General features: G+C 46.3%; 1 protein-coding gene across 1 annotated transcript in view; it reads right to left on the bottom strand.

The window, feature by feature from the left end:
- The window catches only part of LOC115471059 (SMC5-SMC6 complex localization factor protein 2-like), a gene marked incomplete at its 3' end in the record, with an annotated part of 157,601 nt that overhangs the window by 13,126 nt on the left and 122,823 nt on the right, over window positions 1-21,652 (bottom strand). Inside the window, exons 16-17 of the mRNA XM_030204728.1 lie at window positions 16,214-16,298; window positions 15,336-15,464 (exon numbers count right to left, since the gene is read on the bottom strand). Coding sequence (XP_030060588.1) covers window positions 15,336-15,464; window positions 16,214-16,298 — 214 coding nt within the window. The remainder of the gene's footprint in view (window positions 1-15,335; window positions 15,465-16,213; window positions 16,299-21,652) is intronic.

Raw genomic sequence — 21,652 nt, 5'->3', positions numbered from 1 at the left:
AAACTGAAAACAGTTGTAGCATCAATTTTTCTAAACTAGCTGACAATGCACATTTGAGCTCTCTAGTTGGGAGCATCTGGAATACAATATTTTCCTTAAAAAAAAATTTTTTTTGACTGAATTTAACTGTTACTACTACTAATTTCTATAGTGCTTCTGAAGAAGAAACGTTAAGTGGCCCAATAATCAGACAACTGGCATGAAACGAAGTTCAGATTACTGAATTAATCTGGATTATAAAGTGAAGTATTTTGGACATTCTGCATGTCAAACATCTCACCTCAGTCCTTACTATCACAACCAAAGACTGCTGCCGAAGAAACCCAGTACAACATATCCCAATGGGCCAAATACTGGAGACCATGAGCAGGGGAAGTGGTAGCACTGGCATACCTACTACGCCTGAAAGGCAAAAGGAAGCAGCACTGGTGAGGACAGCAGCAGAAGCTCCCCATCAGGTATAAAAGGCAGCATCTTTCAAGCTACAGGGAACGAGTAAAATGCCACATCCCACCATGCATGAGAGCAGAAAAATAAAGAAGTAGACTACTGCACCTACAGCAAGTCTATGGCTTCCCGGCAGGAAAAAAATATATATATATCAATGGTCTCCACCTCCTTCCCCAAAAACTAGGCAGGGTAGAGGGGGTTATAGGACATCACAAAACTTATTTACTACATATGCCCACATATGTATATAAAATATTCAATAAGCCTTAACCTGAATGTCAAGACTGTGAAAAAATAGGATTGGTAACTAAATTGATCTTTAAATTGAGTTTTGTTTCCAAAATTTTGGCCATGACTGTTTCATCATGTTTTAAGACAGTTCATACTTTTGAGTCAGTAGCCCTATAATCAGGTCAATACAATATCAATTTGAAGGCTGTATATTACCTGCTAATTTTCTTTCCTCGAGTCCAACTAGATCAGTACAGAGAGTATGATCCAGTCAGGACAAAGGAAGTAAACTGCTACCTCAACTTTTTTTTTTTTTTAAATTTAGAAATGACAGCAAGTATTAGAGGGCCTATTTATTTATGCTTACTACCTATTTCAGTGTCAGAGCCTAACTGATCTCAGGTTTCCCTTCCCTTTTTTGCAGCTAGGGCTCTTTAGTGCTTCTCCTAATTTGGTAAATTCTATCACTACCATTCCATGCATCCCCTGCTTTCTCCATATAGTAAACTTTGATGCTAAACTCAAGTATATACTTAGGCTCAGGCCATGACCTCTTTTTTTTTTTTTTTGGGGGGGGGGGGGGGGGGACACCCATTCTATTCACTAGAAAAGGTTTGCTTCTTGTGTGTTTACAGTACTTTGCAAACATTCATATCCATATATTCTTTTCCAATCTGCTACTGAACAAGTGCCATTCAAAATACACTGAAGGCGTTTTACTGATCTGACATACTGTACACTTTCAATGTGAAAGAACAAGTTACAGAAATTAAAAGTAATAGAAATAAAACAAAATAAAACATGGAAAATAAAATGATACCTTTTTTATTGGACATAAAATACATAGCTTGATTAGCTAATCAAGAAATGTATTAAGTTATGTCCAATAAAAAGGTATCTTATTTTCTTTTCCATGTTTTATTTTGATTTCTATTGATTACCTTTAAAAGTGGACTAACACGGCTCCCACACCTCTCTACTCAAGAAATTAAAAGAAAATCAAGAAGTTCTGAGTAGGGGTTACCAGATCAATTTTTGTTTTCATATTTCTATTTCTAATTTGTGATCTCTGGTGAGGGTCTGTCTGTGCATAGGTGCCACCAAATGATTGGGGGTGCCAGACAAAGCGAATGATACATACCTGTAGCAGGTGTTCTCCGAGGAAAGCAGGCTGCTTGTTCTCACGACTGGGGTATCCCTAGCTCTCAGGCTCACTCAAAACAAGAACCCAGGTCAATTTAACCTCGCAACGGCGAGGGCATAACAGAAATTGACCTACGAAGAACAACTAACAGAGTGCAGCCTGAACAGAATAAATCGGGTACTGGAGGGTGGAGTTGGATTCAAACCCCAAACAGATTCTGCAGCACTGACTGCCCGAACTGACTGTCGCATCGGGTATCCTGCTGAAGGCAGTAATGTGATGTGAATGTGTGGACAGATGACCACGTCGCAGCCTCGCAAATCTCTTCAATAGTGGCTGACTTCAAGTGGGCCACTGACGCTGCCATGGCTCTAACATTATGAGCCGTGACATGACCCTCAAGAGCCAGCCCAGCCTGGGCGTAAGTGAAGGAAATGCAATCTGCTAGCCAATTGGAGATGGTGCGTTTCCCGACAGCGCCCCCCTTCCTATTGGGGTCGAAAGAAATAAACAATTGGGCGGACTGTCTGTGGGGCTGTGTCCGCTCCAGATAGAAGGCCAACGCTCGCTTGCAGTCCAATGTGTGCAACTGACGTTCAGCAGGGCAGGTATGCGGTCTGGGAAAGAATGTTGGCAAGACAATTGACTGGTTAAGATGGAACTCCGATACCACCTTTGGCAGGAACTTAGGGTGAGTGCGGAGGACTACTCTGTTATGATGAAATTTTGTATAAGGAGCATGAGCTACCAGGGCTTGAAGCTCACTGACTCTATGAGCTGAAGTAACTGCCACCAAGAAAATGACCTTCCAGGTCAGGTAGATGGCAAGAATTCAGTGGCTCAAAAGGAGGTTTCATCAGCTGGGTGAGGACGACGATGAGATCCCACGACACTGCAGGAGGCTTGACAGGAGGCCTTGACAAAAGCAAGCCTCTCATAAATCGAACGACTAAAGGCTCTCCAGAGATGGCTTTACCCTCTACACGATGATGGTAAGCAGTAATCGCACTAAGGTGATTCCTTACTGAGTTGGTCTTGAGACCAGACTCTGATAAGTGCAGAAGGTATTCAAGCAGGTTCTGTGCAGGACAAGAACGAGGTTCTAGGGCCTTGCTCTCACACCAAACGACAAACCTCCTCCATTTGAAAAAGTAACTCTTTTTAGTGGAATCCTTTCTAGAGGCAAGCAAGGCGCGGGAGACACCCTCAGACAAACCCAACGAAGCAAAATCTACGCCCTCAACATCCAGGCCGTGAGAGCCAGAGACTGAAGGTTGGGGTGCAGAAGCACTCCGTCGTTCTGGGAAATGAGAGTCGGAAAACACTCCAATCTCCATGGTTCTTCGGAGGACAACTCCAGAAGTAGAGGGAACCAGATCTGAAGGTGCCAAAAAGGCGCTATCAGAATCATGGTGCCGTGGTCTTGCTTGAGCTTCAGCAAGGTCTCCCCCACCAAAGGTATGGGAGGATAAGCATACAGGAGGCCGTTCCCCCAATGGAGGAGAAAGGCATCCGACGCCAGTCTGCCGTGCGCCTGTAGTCTGGAACAGAACAGAGGCAGCTTGTGGTTGGTCTGAGAGGCGAAAAGGTCCACCGAGGGGGTGCCCCACTCTTGGAAGATCTTGCGTACCACTCTGGAATGGAGGGACCACTCGTGCGGTTGCATGACTGCTCAGCCTGTCGGCCAGACTGTTTACGTCTGCCAGGTATGTGGCTTGGAGAAGCATGCCGAACTGGCAAGCCCAACGCCACATCCTGACAGCTTCCTGACACAGGGGGCGAGATCCGGTGCCCCCCTGCTTGTTGATATAATACATTACAACCTGATTGTCTGAATTTGGATGATTTGGTAGGACAGCCAATCTCTGAAGGCCTTCAGTGCGTTCCAGACCGCTCGGAGCTCCCGGAGGTTGATCTGAAGATCTTGTTCCTGGAGGGACCACAGTCCCTGGGTGTGGAGCCCATCGACATGAGCTCCCCACCACAGGCGAGATGCATCCATCGTCAGCACCTTCGTGGGCTGCGGAATTTGGAATGGACGTCCCAGGGTCAAATTGGTCCGAATCGTCCACCAGTGCAGCGAATTGCAGCAACTGACAGGTGGATGACATCTTCTAGATTCCCGGTAGCTTGGCACCACTGGGAAGCTAGGGTCCACTGAGCAGGTCTCATGTGAAGGCGAGCCATGGGAGTCACATGAACCGTGGAGGCCATATGGCCCAGGAGTCTCAACATCTGCCGAGCTGTGACCTGCTGAGACGCTCTTGGTCTGGGAAGCGAGGGAACGGAGATTCTGCGTCCTTGCTTCGGGAAGAAAGGCCTGAGCCATCTGAGAATTCAGCAGAGCTCCTATGAATTCCAGAGATTGGACTGGCTGGAGATGGGACTTTGGGTAATTTATCACAAACCCCAGCAGCTCCAGAAGGTGAATAGTGCACTGCATGGACCGAAGAGCTCCTGCCTCTGAGGTGCTCTTGACCAGCCAATCGTCGAGATACGGGAACACGTGCACCCCCAGCTTGCGTAGATATGCCGCAACCACCACGAGACACTTCGTGAACACCCGTGGTGCAGAGGCGAGCCCAAAGGGCAGCACACAATACTGAAAGTGTCGTGTCCCCAGACGGAATCGGAGATACTGTCTGTGAGCTGGCAGTATCGGGATGTGAGCCCTTACGCCAAGCCCCCTCCCTGCCCGTCTTCAAATCTTTGCTTAAAGCCCACCTCTTCAATGCTGCGTTCGGCACCTAACCCTTACCGTTCAGTGAATCCAGACTGCCCCAATTTGACTGCCCCTATCGGACCGACCGTTCACTTGTCTACTAGATTGTAAGCTCTTTGAGCAGGGACTGTCTCTCTTTGTTAAATTGCACAGCGCTGCGTAACCCTAGTAGCGCTCTAGAAATGTTAAGTAGTAGTACTAGTAGTAAGTGTCCTTTAAATCCAGGGAACATAGCCAATCGTCTTTCTGAATCATGGGTAGAAGGATGCCCAAGGAAAGCATCCTAAACTTCTCTCAGACCAGATATTTGTTCAGGCCTCTCAGATCTAGGATGGGGCGCATCCCCCTGTTTTCTTTTCCACAAGGAAGTACCTGGAATAGAATCTCTGCCCGCGTGGCACGGGCTCGACCGCATTGGCGCTGAGAAGGGCGGAGAGTTCCTCTGCAAGTACCTGCGTGTGATGGGAGCTGAAGGATTGGGCTCCCGGTGGGCAATTTGGCGGGGTGGAGATCAAATTCAGGGTGTATCCGCACCGCACTATTTGGAGAACCCACTGGTCGCAGGTTACGAGAGGCCACCTTTGGTGAAAAACTTTCAACCTCCCCCCGACCGGCAGGTCGTCCGGTACGGGTACTTTGATGGCGGCTATGTTCCCATGGATCCAGTCAAAAGCCCGTCCCCTGCTTTTGCTGTGGAGGCGCAGGGGGCTGCTTAGGCGCACGCTGTTGACGGGAACGAGCACGCTGGGACTGTCCCTGTGCCTAAGGAGGCCTTCGGGCCGGCTGGGTGTACCTGCGCTTGCTGTAGGCGTAGGGTGTAGCCTGCCGGGCCCGGGAAAAACGTCCACCTGCAGAGGTGGATGCTGAAGGCGCCCGGTGGGAGAGCTTGTCGAGAGCGGTTTCCCGCTGGTGTAGTTGGTCCACCAACTGCTCGACCTTCTCGCCGAAAATGTTATCCCCCCGGCAAGGGACATCTGCCAGTCGCTGCTGGGTGCGGTTGTCCAGGTCAGAGGCACGCAGCCATGAGAGTCTGCGCATCACTATACCTTGGGCCGCAGCTCGAGATGCCACATCACAGGTGTCATAGATACCCCTGGACAGGAACTTTCTGCACGCCTTCAGCTGCCTGACCACCTCCTGAAACGGCCTGGACTGCTCTGGGGGGAGCTTGTTGAACAGGTCCGCCAGTTGCCTCACATTGTTCCGCATGTGAATGCTCGTGTAGAGCTGGTATGATTGGATGCAGGTCACGAGCATGGAAGATTGGTAGGCCTTCCTCCCAAACGAGTCCAGAGTGCGAGACTCCCGCCCAGGGGGCGCCGAGGCGGTATCCCTCAAACTCCGTGCTCTCTTGAGAGCAGAGTCCACGACCGCCGAGTCATGAGGCAATTGAGGCCGCATCAACTCTGGGTCTGAGTGGATCCTGTATTGGGACTCCGCTTTCTTGGGGATGGTGGGATTAGATAGTGGCTTCAGCCAGTCCCACTATCTAATCTGTCTCCTTAAGGACATTGTGCAACGGCACCGTGGAAGACTCTCTAGGTGGTGATGGATAGTCGAGGACTTTGAGCATCTCCGCCCTCGGCTCATCCACAGTAACCACGGTAAAGGGAATGCAAATAGACATATCCCTGACAAAGGAGGCAAAGGAGAGGCTCTCAGGGGGCGAGAGCTTCCTCTCCGGTGAAGGAGTGGGGTCAGAGGGAAGACCCACAGACTCCTCTGAGGAGAAATATCTGGGGTCCTCCTCCTCCCCCCAAGAGGCCTCCTCCTCCTCGGTGTCGGACATGAGCTCTCTCAGCTCAGACCTCAACCGGGCCAGTCTCGACTGCGAGGAACCACGTCCTCGATGATGGCGTCTAGCGGTGGACTCCCGCACCGGCGGGGACGAAGCTCCCTCCATCAACGTCGACAGGGACTCCACCTGCGTGGCGGTCGACACCGGTGCCGCAAGCGGCTTCGGCGGCCTCGGCATCGGGCCAGAGCACACCGGCGCCTCCATCAACAGCGCCGGGGGCGCAAGCACCCCTGGTGCTGGCAGAGCCAGGCGCATCAGCCCTTCCAGGATCCCGGGAAGGATGGCTCGGAGGCACTCGTCAAGGCCCGCTGTCGGGAAAGGCAGGGGGGCCGGTGTGGGTGTCGGTGCCGGAAGCTGCTCGGGTCCAGGAGACGGTACCGAAGTACCCGCGGACTGACGCAGCGACACCTCTTCAACCGAGGGGGAACGCTCCTCCCTGTTCCTCGGCATCGAGTAGTCCCTTGAAGTACTGGAGCTGGCAGTCCCGTGTGCCATGGGCGACCGATGACGGTGCTTCTTTGCTTTCTTACGATGCCCGTCATCGGCGCAAGAGACGAGGAGGTGGAACCCCCCCCCCCCGAGGAATCGGATCCGACAGGGTTCAGTCCCGATGGCCCTGGGTAGAGGGAGTAGCTGGGGCAGACTGCCCGCGCGGCTGCTCACCCCCGCCCTCACCGGCAGGACGGCGGGCCAACGGTACCTGTACTCCTGGGGTCGGCGCCGATTTCGTCAACATCGGTACCGAAGACCCGGCCGTCAACACCGATGCCGTCGAGGTCGACGTCGAAGGGCCGGCGCAAGTTCCAAAAAGACGGTCCCGAAGAACTTGCCTCGCCACCTGTGTCCGCTTCCTTGAGCCGAGACACAAGGTGCACGTCTTGGAATTATGCTCCGGGCCGAGGCACCAAGCGTGGGTATCGGTCTGCGAGATCTGCCGGCCGCACCGACCACACTTTTTGAATCTGCTCGGGACCTTCAAGGACATCGACGGAAAAATCGCGTCGGCGAGGTCAAAGTCGTCGATGGTGGCGGTGAAAAGCACACCCGAAAAAGAAACGACCGCACGGCCACAAGGCTGCGACGAAGTGCCCTCGCGGCTAAGAACGATGAGGACAACTTTTTTCTTTTTTAGTTTCCTAAGAAAAAACCATGCGAACGCGTACGCGAAACAAGAAAAAACTGCGGCTAGGCCGCAATCCGGTTTCCGGGGCTGACAAAGAGAGAGACGGTAACACGTCTCTCTCCAGCGCGGAATAGAAAAAAACTGAGCGGGAACGGTCGCGCACGGGCGGGAAGACGGTCGCGCATGCGCGGTGGGCGTGCCCTACATGCGGGACCGCCCGCGAAGTTTTCTTCCACCCATCCTGTTCAATAAAAACAACAGTTGCAGGTACAGTATTTCATGCTGGCATAAAACCCTCATTAATGCTAACCACTGAGGAGAGCCAACTTTTTACTCCACCTAAGACTATGCGCTAAATCTCCAGTGTTAGAAAGCTTTGGTTCTCAAATGTAGAAGCTGAAAGGTAAGAAAAAAAGGTTAGCCTTCATAAGTTACAAGACGATACAGAAAGAGGAAGACAAGCAAAAATACCTAGAAAAGCAAAGATACAAATGGAGGAAAAGACAGCCAGTATGGTAAAACTGGGAGACAGAAGCCAGTATGGTAAAACTGGGAGACAGAGAGGCATATTTTCAAAGCACTTAGCCTTCCAAAGTTCCACAGAAACCTATGGAACTTTGGAAGGCTAAGTGCTTTGAAAATATGCCTCAAAGACACTTTTTAGATATGTAAGCGATAGGAGAAGTGCCAAAATAGCACAGTGAGACCCAAGGGTGAAGGGGAGGAATATGTAGAAGCTGATAAGGATAAAGCTACAATACTTAATTATTTCTGTTCTGTGCTCACAGATGAAAGGTCGGGAGCAGGGCCATAGAAAACAATTGCTAATGGAAACGTATGTTCGGTAGACCAGGATCGATTTTCAGAAGACTCTGTTCAAGAGGAGCTAGCTAAACCAAAAATAGACAAGGTGATGGGGACTGATGAGATACAAATAAAACAATGAGGTGGATCCGAGGAGGATGTCTAGTCATCTTTATTAAAACCTACTAAAAATACAACCCAACATGGCCGTGTTTCAGCAAGAATGCCTGCCTCAGGGGTCTGGTAAATCTCTGGTGTTATGGAAGAAATGTTTTATACCAAAATGTAGTCAAAATCCTTGCATCACCAACTTTTGCTGGCTGGACGGCTACTGTTACTTAACGCTCTGATCCTATTAAAGATATCACAAGGATTTTAAAGTCAGGATTTCGACATCCAAGGGTGCTCAAAGAACTTGGGGAAGTTCTGGCAGCTCCATTGTCTGACCTCTTCAATGCTTCCTTAGAGTCTGGATTGGTCCCGGAGAAGGGCATATGTGGTCTCTGCACAAGAGTGGAAGTAAGGAGGAGGTTGGGAATTATAGACCTGTTAGTCTGACCTCGGTGGTGAGTAAACTAATAGAAGCGCTTCTAAAGTGGAGGATTATGAGGTTTCTAGAATCAAATGGTTGCAGGACCCGAGGCAGGTCTTGCCAGACAAATCTGATTGATTTCTTTGACTGGGTGACCAAATAGTTAGATATAGGAAGGGTGCTAGCATGTATTTGGATTTTTGGCAAAGCCTTTGACACGATTCCACACAGACAACTGATAAATAAACTGAGTGCCCTCGGTATGGGTCCTAAAGTGACCGTCTCCTTCCACTTAACCAATTTTTAACCCAGAGGGTAGTGGTAAATGGAGCTTGCTCTGAGGAAACATCAGGAAAAAGATGTTATCAGTGGTGTACCACAGGGATTGGTCCTTGGGACAGCTCTTTTTAACATCTTTGTGAGTGATACTGCAGAAGGACTGTCTGGTAAAGGTGTTCTGTAATAGGGTGGACACCCTGGAGGGTGTGGACAGCATGCAGAGGGATCTGCAAAGCTTGAAGAATGCTACAGCAATTGGCAACTCAGATGTAATGCTAAAACATGCAGGGTCATAAACTTAGGTAGCAAAAATCTAATGGAACAGTATAGCACAGGTGGTGAAATAATCGCGAGACTTGGGGGCGATTGGTCACCTTGAGATCATCTGTCACAAACAGGTAGAAAAGGTGATGGTCAAAGCCAGAAGGATGCTTGGGTGCATAAGAAGAATGGCCAACAGGAAAAAAGAGGCGATTGTGCCCCTGTATAAGTCTTTGGTGAGGTCCCATTCAGAATACTGAGTGCAATTCTTGAAACCGCATCTTCAAAATGATATAAACAGGAAGGAGTCGGTCCAGGGAGCAGCTACAAAATTGGTCAGTGGTCTCCATCATAAAGCATATGGGGACAGATTTAAAGTTCTCAATATGTATACATTGGAAGAAAGCCGGGAGAGAGGGATATGAGACATTTAAATACCTCTATGGCATTAATGTACAGGAGGTGAGCCTCTTTCAAATGAAGAAAAACTCTGGAATGAGAGGGCATAGGATGAAGTTAAGAGGTTATAGGCTCAGGAGTAATCTAAGGAAATACTTTTTCACAGAAAGGGCGGTGGATGCGAGGAATTGCTTCCCGGTGGAAGTGGTGCTGATGAGGACTGTGTCTGAATTTAAGAAAGCATGGGACAGGTACATAGGATCTCTTAGGGAAAGGAGAAGATAGTGATTGCTATGGATGGGCCAATTTGGCTCTTATCTGCAGTCATGTTTCTATGTTTCTAAGTGGCTGTGGTTGAATCCCTTACATATGCTGAAGACAGTTTGCACATCTGTGTCATTACTATGTGCTATTTATTTTTAGTTTTCATTTGTTATATACATAGAAAAGTGCCTTGGTTAATTGGGAACTATTTAAGAAAAAAAATGAAATTTCTTCACAAAAAGTGGAGAAGCTGTCCAGAGTGACCAATCAAGTTTCATCTTTTATTCTCTGGGAAAATGAAACAAGGAATCGGGTCACTATGGGGAAGTTCACCGCTTTTGTGGAACAACTTTCTCCTGTTTATATAAATAGACCAATCTGTAAGTCTCACTGTTCATTTTTACTCCAAAACATGCTCTGACCAGACAGGTTATATGGCAGTGAAACATAACTGTCTTGTTCTGAATACCATTTCCAATTATCTGTACGTGTTATGTAAGTTGCCAAGTTAGTTAACTGTTAGTTGATTGGTGGTCAGAGGTACATGGTTCATATGTTAGACTTCGTGTGTACTTTGTTTGAAGAAGTGGGGAACACTGGACTAGGGGAAATGCCATTAAGTTAATAAGGGAACTGAGGAACTGAGTTCGATTCCCACTTCAGGCACAGGCAGCTCCTTGTGACTCTGGGCAAGTCACTTAACCCTCCATTGCCCCATGTAAGCTGCATTGAGCCTGCCATGAGTGGGAAAGCGCGGGGTACAAATGTAACAAAAAAAAAAAAAGGAAATATGTAGTTTTACTTGCTAATTGTTAAATTTTTTGTCCTTGATTTCTCCAGACCAGTCCAAAACCAGTGTGTTATGAGATGGAACTAGGGAACTACTTGAACACCCTGCCCCTATAAAGGGCACTGTGCACCCTTGCTCACCAGTATTTCTGTAACAAAGCAAAATAAACCACCCCTACCCTCCAGATAGGGAAGAGGGAACCCACCCAGAGAACACTATGAATTTGAGGGAACCCAAGACAATTCCCAGAACTAACTCTTCTCCAGACTTTGACTAATCCCACAGAAGAGTACAAGAGTGGGACTCTTGATTGCTCTGAAGATCTCAAGGAAAGAAAATGAAGAACAAAATTGTCCCTTCCTTATTATCAACCAACCAGTTCAGAATTAGGATTTAAAAGCAGCAGCAAAAGCACCCCCTAGTTTAGAAAGGACCCTGAAGCCCCATGTCTCAATAGTCCCACTCCGCAGTTGTGTCTTCCCTAGCAAAGGCAAACAGATTATAGTGCTAGAAAATATGCAAAATTGACCGATACTCTACAAAATTTTGACTAAAACTGTGCAACCCTGCTCATAAAAACTGCCATGTCTTTTGAAGTCCCTCAAGGCACAAACAGTGGTACTCAACTTGAGAACATAAGGTGAAGATATATTTTTAAGCCAACATATAAGCAGCCCTTCAAATATCACCTTTCTACAGACCCCAAAATGATCTGACCTCCAGAAGGCATTAGTAACCTCTAGGTAAAACATAAGGACTCTATGAACATCCAAAAGATAGAGATGATGGAAAACTACCCCAAACTCCTGTGGATGGAAGAATCACTGACATGTGAAAGACTAAACTAACTTAAGCAAAAAAGGAGGGAACAGGACAAACACCAATTTTCAGTCAAGAGTATGCAACTTGGAAGTTTCTCTTACAGAACAAATAGCCACCAAAAAAGTTTTTACTGTACAACTGTTGAAGGAAGACTACTTTTAAGGGCTCAAAGAGCAAGGCACACAGTGCTTGAAGGACCAAACTGAGGTTCAGCAAAACAGAGTAACTGAACCGTGGACTTGAAGAGTGTCACCTCTTTCAAGACACCAACCACATCCCTATGGTACTCCATCCATGCATCACCTAAAATATACCAAGGCTGTTATCTGGAAATTCAAGTACCCTACAGCTAAGCCCTTAATCCTTTTGACAGGATGTGAGAAATTGAAGCCCAGAACAGCATATATGCTTTCTCTGAACTGCAGGACTCAAACTCTCCAGATCCTAGTATATGCCAAGGAGATAGATCCTTGTGGACCTGCAGAAATGCTGTAATCTCCTTTTTTGCATACCCTTTTCCATTTTAGACACAAACCTCTCAAGGGCCAAGCCATAAGACAAAAAGGACATCCGTTGGAGGCAGCAATTCTAACTCTGGGACTGGGCTGACCAATGATCCAGAAGAGACTGGGTTTGGACGCATATGTGTCTGCTGCAGAGCAGTACCACTTCAAGCTTAAGCTGCCTCAGCTCTGAGAAGAAAACTTTCCTTTACGTATGTCGAAGAGCACCTCCAAATATTGGAGACACTGGGAGGGTTGCAAACTGCTCTTCTTGAAACTGATCACCCATGCAGCAAGTACCACAAGAACGGTTGATGTGACTTCCAATTTGAAATATGCAGGTAAGCCTCCTTGCAGTTGTTTGAGCAATGTCTCAATCCAGAAATACAATATCTTCAATGTATGCTTTATCTATACTGGGTCCAGAATGGGGCAAAAACGTACCTATCTACTTTGCAGTCCTGAAGAATAAATTCCTGTCCCCAATTCTTCCTTGGGAACGGGAACCACTGCCTTCAAACTTAGCAACCTCTTGGGTCTTTATGACTGCCACCTTCTCATGGCAAGGGGAAACAAACTGGAAAGGTGGCTGGAAAACTAATCTGTACCCTTGACTGCATCATGTTCAGGACCCACTGGTTCATTATGTTCCACTCCTTCAACGTGGACAACTACCTCCCTATGCGCTCAGTTAAGGTCGAGACCAGCAGCCTATCACTGTGCACTTCTGGGGCCAGAGCAACTTTAGCGCTGAGTATAGTTCCCTTCCTGTCCACACAAAAGATGCTACCTCAGGACAAAAAAACAGACTACTACGAGGATCCTTTTCTATCTAGCCAATAACAGTGTGCCCTCTGAAGCTTAGATCTTGCCACTGCAGAACCCAAAGTCCTGAGCTTATCCTCTGACAAACCTCTGGGACTTAATTCCCCCAGATCCTTAGCCACGTTTTCCAAATTTTCAAAAGCCTGCTGAGCTGGGTCTTGGAAGCTATATCTGCAGCCTAATTCCTGAGCCATAGCAGGAGCTAAGCAGATACTGCGACCACAATACCTCTGGCTGAGTTTCTAACTAGGCCATACAAGGTATTTGCCTCATATGTCAAACTCACCTCTATCCAATTTGATATCCTCAGACTTTGGTCTTTGTCCTCCAGACAGACAGACTACCAGCTCTTGTTGCATACATTTGACGCAGGCCATAGCCAAGAATACTAACTCAAAGGCTTGCTTCAAGGTGGTTTATAGCTTCCAATCCAATATTATCCTTCAAGGCCACTCCTCAGGTATGGTGGTCTTAGAGCAGACACCAATGCATCCACCCTTGGCTACTTCAGCCTTTCCTCCTCCTCCTTAGGAACTAAGGGGTAAAGCTTCTCCATTGCTCATCCAAATCAGAGGCTGGTTTGTATCCCCCCTTCAGAAAAAACAGCCTTCTGAAAGGTCATTGTCCTCAGCCACATGACCGTATTTTCTAGGGGCCCCAGTAACGCAGACCACCTATCCATTGCATTGAAGATCCTGTCTTGTTCTGAGCTCCCACAGGAGTGGACTTACTAGAGCAACAAGGGAAAGGGAAGGGAAATGGAACTTGATATACCGCCTTTCTGAGGTTTTTGCAACTACATTCAAAGTGGTCTACATATATTCAGGTACTTTTTTCTACCAGGGGCAATGGAGGGTTACGTGACTTGCCCAGGGTCACAAGGAGCTGCAGTGGGAATCGAACTCAGTTCCCCAGAATCAAAATCCACTGCACTAACCACTAGGCTACTCCTCCACAAGGGAGCAGAAAAATGAAAAACATGGTTTGTATACTCAGTTTTCTCTGAACCCTTAGCCTGGGACTTACATCCTGACTGAAGAAGAGGTGAGGCTGGGAGGGTCCCTGTGACTGAGCAAAACGGCTTGGTAAAGCAGCTGCATAAAATCCAGGGAAGAGGAAACTCCTCAACTCAGCAGTCCAGCTATGCTCAAATTCCCTAAAGAACTTGGGAGGGGAGAGGGGCTGAGCACATAAGCTGTGAATCTAAAATGGCTGCTATTTCCATGCTCTGAGCCTTCTTCCTATAGCCCTGAGATGCAGTTCCCATTTCTGCAACTACCTGTGCCATTTCCGGCCCCCAGTGCAATCCTCAGATGACAAGCATTTGGGCCATACCACTGTTCTCCTGTGGTAGGGACCACATAAACTGGCACTGTTGTGGCAGCCACTATTATCAGGAGTAGACCTTCCATGTTCAGGCAGCTAAAGCCCCAGCCTGTTGATTTCACCCAGAAAGATCACACTTGCCACTGCCAGTACTAACTGTGCCACTCCCAAAAGCAGCTGCAGACTGGAGGGGCAGCTTGCAGAAGCTTCCTCCTGGTGCCCCAAGACAAATCAATCACAGTCTGCTTTCTTCAATTAACTTTCCACTGTTGGGTTCCATCTGCCGTCTTATTAGATTTTTTTTTTTTTTAATCCAAAGAGCGTATTTGTGTGTGGGGCAGCGGATGGGCCCTGGATTCTCCCCCACAAACCCCTAAGTGGGGGCAGGAACAGCACAAGCATGACAGCCAAAATCAAAACTACAGCAGGTCTACCATGCCAGTTCCAATCTCAAAATGGCTGCCATGACAGGCTCAGCAGCCATTTTGATTGTGGAGCCAGCATGGGCAGGACTGACTGGGGATTGATTGCTCCTGCCCTGAAGAGGCCATTAAGACCACTAGGTCTTCTAAAGGTGGATCCAAAGAGGGCCTTTGGGTGGTAGGAAGGTGGAGTTTGTGGTCAGGACCACCCATTGTCTACCAGGGGAAGAGGGAGCAACAGTTCTGATTTTGGCTGAAACTCAGGGGTCACCCTCTGACTGTACCTGGCCCTGTGGGCTACTGCTTTTCTTGCTGCCACCAAAGCTTCTGATCTGTGCCCACACCATCACCACAGCTGATCCCACTGTCACCACTTTAGGCTGTGCTACCCCCTCCCACCCACAACCCCTACTGTTTTGGGCTACATTGCTCTTAACCCTGCTCCTAATTCTGGCTGCCATACTTGTGCTGTTCCTGTCCCCACTACTCCTACTGATTCTGGTCAGCGACCAACAGCCTTCCCTTGCTTGTGCCCTGTGGATCCCCTTGTGATGGCTTAATTGGCCACAAGTTGAGAACCATTGCTCAAGATGTTTTATTGCAAACATTTCAAATAAATTAAGTCTAGTCTTGATTGTACCTCCTGCTCAAGTTCTTGCAGGGTCTGATTAGAAGTGTCATTTTGTTCTTCTGCAGTTCTTTCTGCTGCCAACTTCTTTAACAGAGCTGAAGGCTTCATCTGAGCTAAGTATTTACAAAGGCAAGACACCTATTGAAAAAAGGGAAAAGAAAATTATTTAGCTAGCTAAAGTTAACTAGCTTAGAAGAAAGAAAAGATATGAGAGGAAAAGTCCTTACACAGAACAGTATGGAGTCTGTACACGAACACTAGTACACCTTTTTGGTTCCAATTTGGCTAAAAGGCTAACTGCTTAATTTCCTTTAGCCCAGACTACTACTACTACAAATCATTTCTATAGTGCTACCAGTCGTACGCAGCGCTTCACAATTTAACAAGAAGAAAAGACAGTCCCTGCTCAAAAGAGCTTACAATACTAGGAATATGGCACTCTAATGTGCATAAGAATAATCAATGCTTTATTTTTAGTCAATGTTTAATAAAACAGTTAAAGTTTCAAAAAGTCAGAGTCTTTTTTATACCAAAGAACATAACAGGTCATTTAAAAATGAGTCTCAGTATACCATTAGCAAATTAGATGGGATACAGCATGCTCAATTATTAAGTCAAATCATTCAACACAACTCGGAATTCAAAGATAAAAATTCAGTTTACCAAACTCCACCAACTAAGTAGATCCTACTGTACCAGTAACAATGAACACACAAAAATACTCACAAATATACTAATATCGTAGACAGCAAATAAAAGACCACCAATTATTTGGATTTGCACTGTTAAGGACAAATTCCAGATAAATAAGCATTTAAAGGAAAATAATCTTTAGTAATACCACTAAAGTATATAAAATTAAAGAATAATTTATATTATACCCATACCTGCATGTCACTCTCCTCAAAGACAGTACAGTTTTCCTTAAGCAGATTTGAGATTATCACACTGCTAAGACACTTTCTTACTTGTCTGGAAAAAATATAGAATATTTAAAACAAAAGCAAGTAAATGCCATTCAAAGATAGTTATGTTTTGTAAATTAACAGGGACAAGGACAAATGCATAGATCAGCTTCTTCCCTACCACTCCAAATCTTGTCACCACGCCTTTAATTCTGATATTGAGATTCCCTTCTAAAATTGCACCATATTATCTATAAAACAAATGTGATTTCCATATTTGCTCTTTAAATTAAGCCTGCTTAATGTTTATGTAGTAGCTTCATAATAGTAGAAAGACAGTAAAGTATGTATCAAAGATAATAGTCCAAAATCACTAGAGAAAACTTTGAAAAATTACAGCTTTCAGATTCTTGTACCTAAAAATCTGGAGAATTTGTACACTCATCTTTCTCATTCTTAACTCAGTACATGTTAGGTAAAGCACCATAACAAATGTTTACATGCACATATATTTTTTTTTCTAGAGTGGATCAAGCAATTAGAAATGATTTAGTTTCTCTTTCACAGTCTGTTTTATAAACAGCACCAGGATTTTAGTTGTGATCAACTAGCAACAGTAAAAACGTCTCACCAGCACAGTCCTACTTAAAAATGTGATTTTACAGATTTCACAATACTAGGCTTCTACCCCAGCTTAAGACTTAAGTAATAAACTGCAATGCATTTAAAGAATGTTCATAGAATTTACAGAAACATGAATAGACACAGAGCTGTGTGTAACTTGCATGTAAATTGCCCACAGTTATTAAAAGAGGGGTTGACAATAAAACCATTCTTGCAATAAGAAAAGAACTGCAGTCACAGACCAGCAGATAAAGCAAAAAGACTCATCTGCAGCAGATGCTTTCTGAGGACAACAGGCCAAGTATTGTCACAGTTGGATGACATCATCCAACACAGCCTGGTGCAGATGCTAACGACATTATTATAGAAATTTCTAGAAGTGTCCTATCACACATGCGCTGGTGACTTCTCACCCGATGTGCAAGTGTGGGTTCCTCAGTCACATAAGATGGCTAAACAATACAAGTGCAAGGGGAGGTGGGAGGGTACGCTAGAATACTTAGTCTACTGTCCTTAGAGAATACCTGCTACAGCCGAGTAACTTTGCTATCTCAGAGGACAAGCAGGCCAGCTGTATTCTCACATCTGGGAATCCCTAGCTACCAGGCTCACCAAAAACAATACTAGGATAATAGGGACTTGAAACATTAAGGCCTGAAAGTCAATTAACCTGAAACTATTTACATACTAGTTGTGAAGGTGCAGCCTGGAACTAAAGAAAATTGGGCCTAGGGGGGTGGAGTTGGATTCTAGACACCAAACAAATCCTTCAGGTTTTTGTCTGCCCAAACCAGATATCACATCGGGTATCCTGCTTAAAGCAGTAACAAGATGTGAATGTGCGGACAGATGACTACGCTACAGTCCTCTATGGAGGCTGTCCTCGAGTGGGCTACCGATGTACCCATGGCTCTGACATTATAAACCTTGACATGACCCTCTAGAGTCCAACCAGTCTGGATATACGAAAGGTGATGGAATCTGCTAGCCAATTAGAAACTGTGCGTTTGTCGATGGTTACCCCCATCCGGTTTGGGTCAAAAGAAACAAAAAGCTGGATGGCTATTGCCAAGATGAGCATATGGTTTTCAGAAAAAAAACGTTGGCAGAATGATTAACTGATTAAGATAGAACTCCAACACTACCTTAGGAAGGAATTTAGAGTACATATGGAGAACTACTCTATTGTGGTGAAACAAGTTTAAAATGGATTAGCTTACTAGGGCCTGATGTTCACTGACCCTGCGAGCTAAAGTGACTGCCACCAAAAACACAACTTTCCAGATGAAATATTCCAGATGGCAAAAATCAAGTGACTTGAAAGGAGCTTTCATCAGCTGGGTGAGGACAACACTGAGATCCCAAGACTAAGTTGGAGGTTTGATAGAGGGCTTTGTCTATAGCAAACCTCTCAAAGTGAGCAACGAGGCTGTATAGAAATGAGCTTACCTCTCACATGGTGATAAGCACTGATTGCATGTAGATGAACCCTTACAGAGTTGGTTTTCAAACCAGACTCAGGTGCAGAGGTATTCAAGCAGATTTGTGTAGGGCAAGTGAGGGGATCCAAGGAATTGCCCTCACACCAGATATCAAACCTCCCCTACTTAAACAAGTAACACCTCTTAGTAGAGTCTTTCCTGGAAGTCAGCAAGATGTGAGAGAGAACCTCCCGCAAATGTATTATTTGTTTAAAAATTCCTAGTCTGCCTACAACTAGGCGGATCACAAATCAACATTAATAAAAAAAACATTAACAAGCATTAAATTATACAAGAAAACAGACAAAATCAACCCTATGCATGTTCAAACAAGTATCTCTTCTGTAACTTACTGAATTGAACCCTACTACACAGTCTCAAATAAACTGGTAATTTGTTCCATATTTGCAGACCCGCCATCAAGAATGCGGTGGTCTGTGTATTAGCATATGCCACAGTTTGCAGTTTAGCATTTACCAAAAACTTCAAATTTTCAGACCACAAAGATCTAACAGGTTGAGATATTCCCCAATTACATCAGAGTACAGTGCTTGGTGTACCAACTTTACCACCTTGTACTGTATTCGAGCGTGTACTGGCAACCAGTGCAAAGAACATAAGATTGGCGATACATGCTCAAACTGGAACACACCTACCAACAATCGTTCAGAGGCATTTTGTATAATCTGCAATGCCTGTAGTTTTGATTCTTACAAACCCAAATACAGCGCATTGCAGAAATCTAAGGATTCTTATTCCATGCTCTCAACATCCAAGCCGTGAGGGCCAAGGATTGGAGGCTGGGATGCAGAAGGGATCCCTCATTCTGCACGATGAGGATCTGAAGACAGTCCAATCTCCATGGATCTTCAGAGGACAACTCCAGAAGAAGAGGAATCCAGATCTGCCTTGGCCAGTAAAGGGCAATTAGGATCACTGTTCCCTGGTTCCCAAAGTAATCTCTATGAGAGGTATTGGAGGATACACATATGGAACACCCTACCCCCCCCCCTCAAATGTAGGAGAAAGACATCTGCCACAAGTCTGCTGCGTGATCCGAGAATGAACAGAACTGGGGGACTTTGTTGTTGAGATGAGTGGCAAAATATCCACTGAGTGGGTGCCCCACTCTCGGAAGATCTTGTGGGCTATGCCCATGTTGAGACACCACTCGTGTGGTTGCAAAACCCTGCTCAGTCTGCCAGCCACTGCCACAAGGGGTAAGATCTTGTACCCCCCCCTCCCCTTGCTTGTTCACAAAGAACATTGCAATCTGGTTGTCTGAATCAGAATAATTTGGTTCTGTACTCAATCTCTGAAAGCCCTTGGAGTTTTCCAAATGGCCCTTAGCTCTAGGAGGTTGATATAGAGATCTGTTTCCTGAGCCCATCTACCTGAATGCCCCATCCCAGGTTAAATGCATCTGTTAGCATCTTCTCAGGAGGTGGAATTTGGAATAGTAGTCCCAAGTCAAATTTGTCCAACACTGGTGGAATCTGGATTACATCTGCTAGGTTATCAGTGGCCTGAGACCACTGGGCCTCTATCAAATGGAGACATGCCATGGGAGTGACAAGTACTTTTGAAGTCATGTGGCCCATCAACATCTGCCAAGCTGTGACCTGCTTGCTGCTTCAGACTTGCAAGGGCTAGTGCTGTTGGTCTCTGCTCTTGCTTGTAGGAGAAAAGCCCGAGCCTGCAATGTATCGAGCAGGGTTCCTATGTACTCCAATCCCTGGACCAGGAGAAGGCGGAACTCGGGGTAGTTTATGACGAACCCTAGTAACTCCAACACTCGAATACTTAGGCGAATTGACTGTCACTCCCTCCTGCGATGTGCTCTTGACCAGCCAATCGTCCAGATAAACACATATATTCCCAGTCTGTGCACTTAGCCAAAAAGGAAGAATGAGATACTGGAAATAGTGTTTCTCTATTCAGAATCTGAGATACTTCTTGTGACTGGGAAGTATCGAAACGTGGGTATAGGCATCATTTAAGTCGACAGATCATGACCAATCTTTTTCCTGAATCATGGGAAGGATGCCCAGAGAAATCTAGCCTTCCCCCTACTGGTAGGCCGTCCAGGACAATTACTTTGAGTGCGGCTATGATTTCCTGGAGCCAGTCAAAAGTCTATCCCTTACTTCAACTGAGGGGTGGGCTGGCTGGGGCGAGACTGGCAAGGCTGAGCATGCTGGGTCTGAGGGTTCTCGGCAGAACGAGAATGTGGTAGAAACCTACTCCTCAGAGTAGTATGGTTGCGCCTAGGCCCATTCGAAAACCTACTAGAAGAGGAGGCTGCAGCTGGAGATTACTAAGAGAATTTGGATGGTACCTGTATGTTTCTTGGTTTACTTTATCTCCAAACAGGTTATCAAGTAGGCAAGAAATGTCCATCATCCTCTCCTGAACTGCTGGTTCTAGGTCAAAGACACGCAGCCGTAAGAGTCCGTGCATCCCCACAAACATGATGGAGAGTCTGGATGTAACGTCAAAAGACCTGTGTGTGTCCCTGGCCAGATACTTCCTGCACTCCAGCTGCTTACTGGCCAACTGGTGAAGCTTTGTAGCCTGCTCCTGTAGGAGAATTAGTGTACTGCATAGCAAAGACCAGGGCTTTTTTTGAGGGGGTACTGAGTACCAGCACCTTTTCTATTGTCTGCTAAAATTGATCCCTGGTCCCCAAGTTTAAATGAACACGCTCAGGCTCTACACACCAATTCTGCCTTGTCGTAGATTCTGTGACTGGTTGCAGGGGGTCTGGCTATTGTGGGGTGGGTTCCTCAGTGATCACCCACCCCTGAAGGGTGGCCTGGCATTTGAGTACCGGCACCTTTTTCGCTAGAAAAAATGAACTGGCAAAGACTGCAAGTAAAGGCTTGTGTAGAGCTGGAAGGACTGGATACAGGCAATGAGAAGAGGCCTGAAAAGCTTTCTTCCCAAATAAATCTAGGGGCCAAGCCTCTCTATCCAGGGGAGCCGAGGCACAAGTCCTGGAGCACCTACAGTTCGTTTGAGGGTGGATTTGACAATCAAAGAGTAGTGAGGCAGTTGAGTCCACTTGAATCTGGGAGCCTTCTGGATACAATACTGCATTATCCACCTTCTTAAGTATGACCTGCACTGAGAGGGGAGATTCCCAGTTCTTCGTCGGTGTATCTTTAAGGATAGGGTGCAATGGTACCTTGACCCTTTCGTTTGGAAGCGACTCAGTCCAGAACAGATAACATCTCTGCCTTGGGCTCCTCCTCCATCTCTAACTTAAATGGGATGGCAAAAGCCATTTCCCTTGGCAAAACTAGTGAAAGAGACC

This window comes from Microcaecilia unicolor, chromosome 5 (genome assembly GCF_901765095.1).
Source record: "Microcaecilia unicolor chromosome 5, aMicUni1.1, whole genome shotgun sequence".
NCBI classification, from domain to species: domain Eukaryota; kingdom Metazoa; phylum Chordata; class Amphibia; order Gymnophiona; family Siphonopidae; genus Microcaecilia; species Microcaecilia unicolor.
The sequence above is the reverse complement of the archived record's forward strand: the minus strand, read 5'-3'. Positions and strand labels throughout refer to the sequence as shown.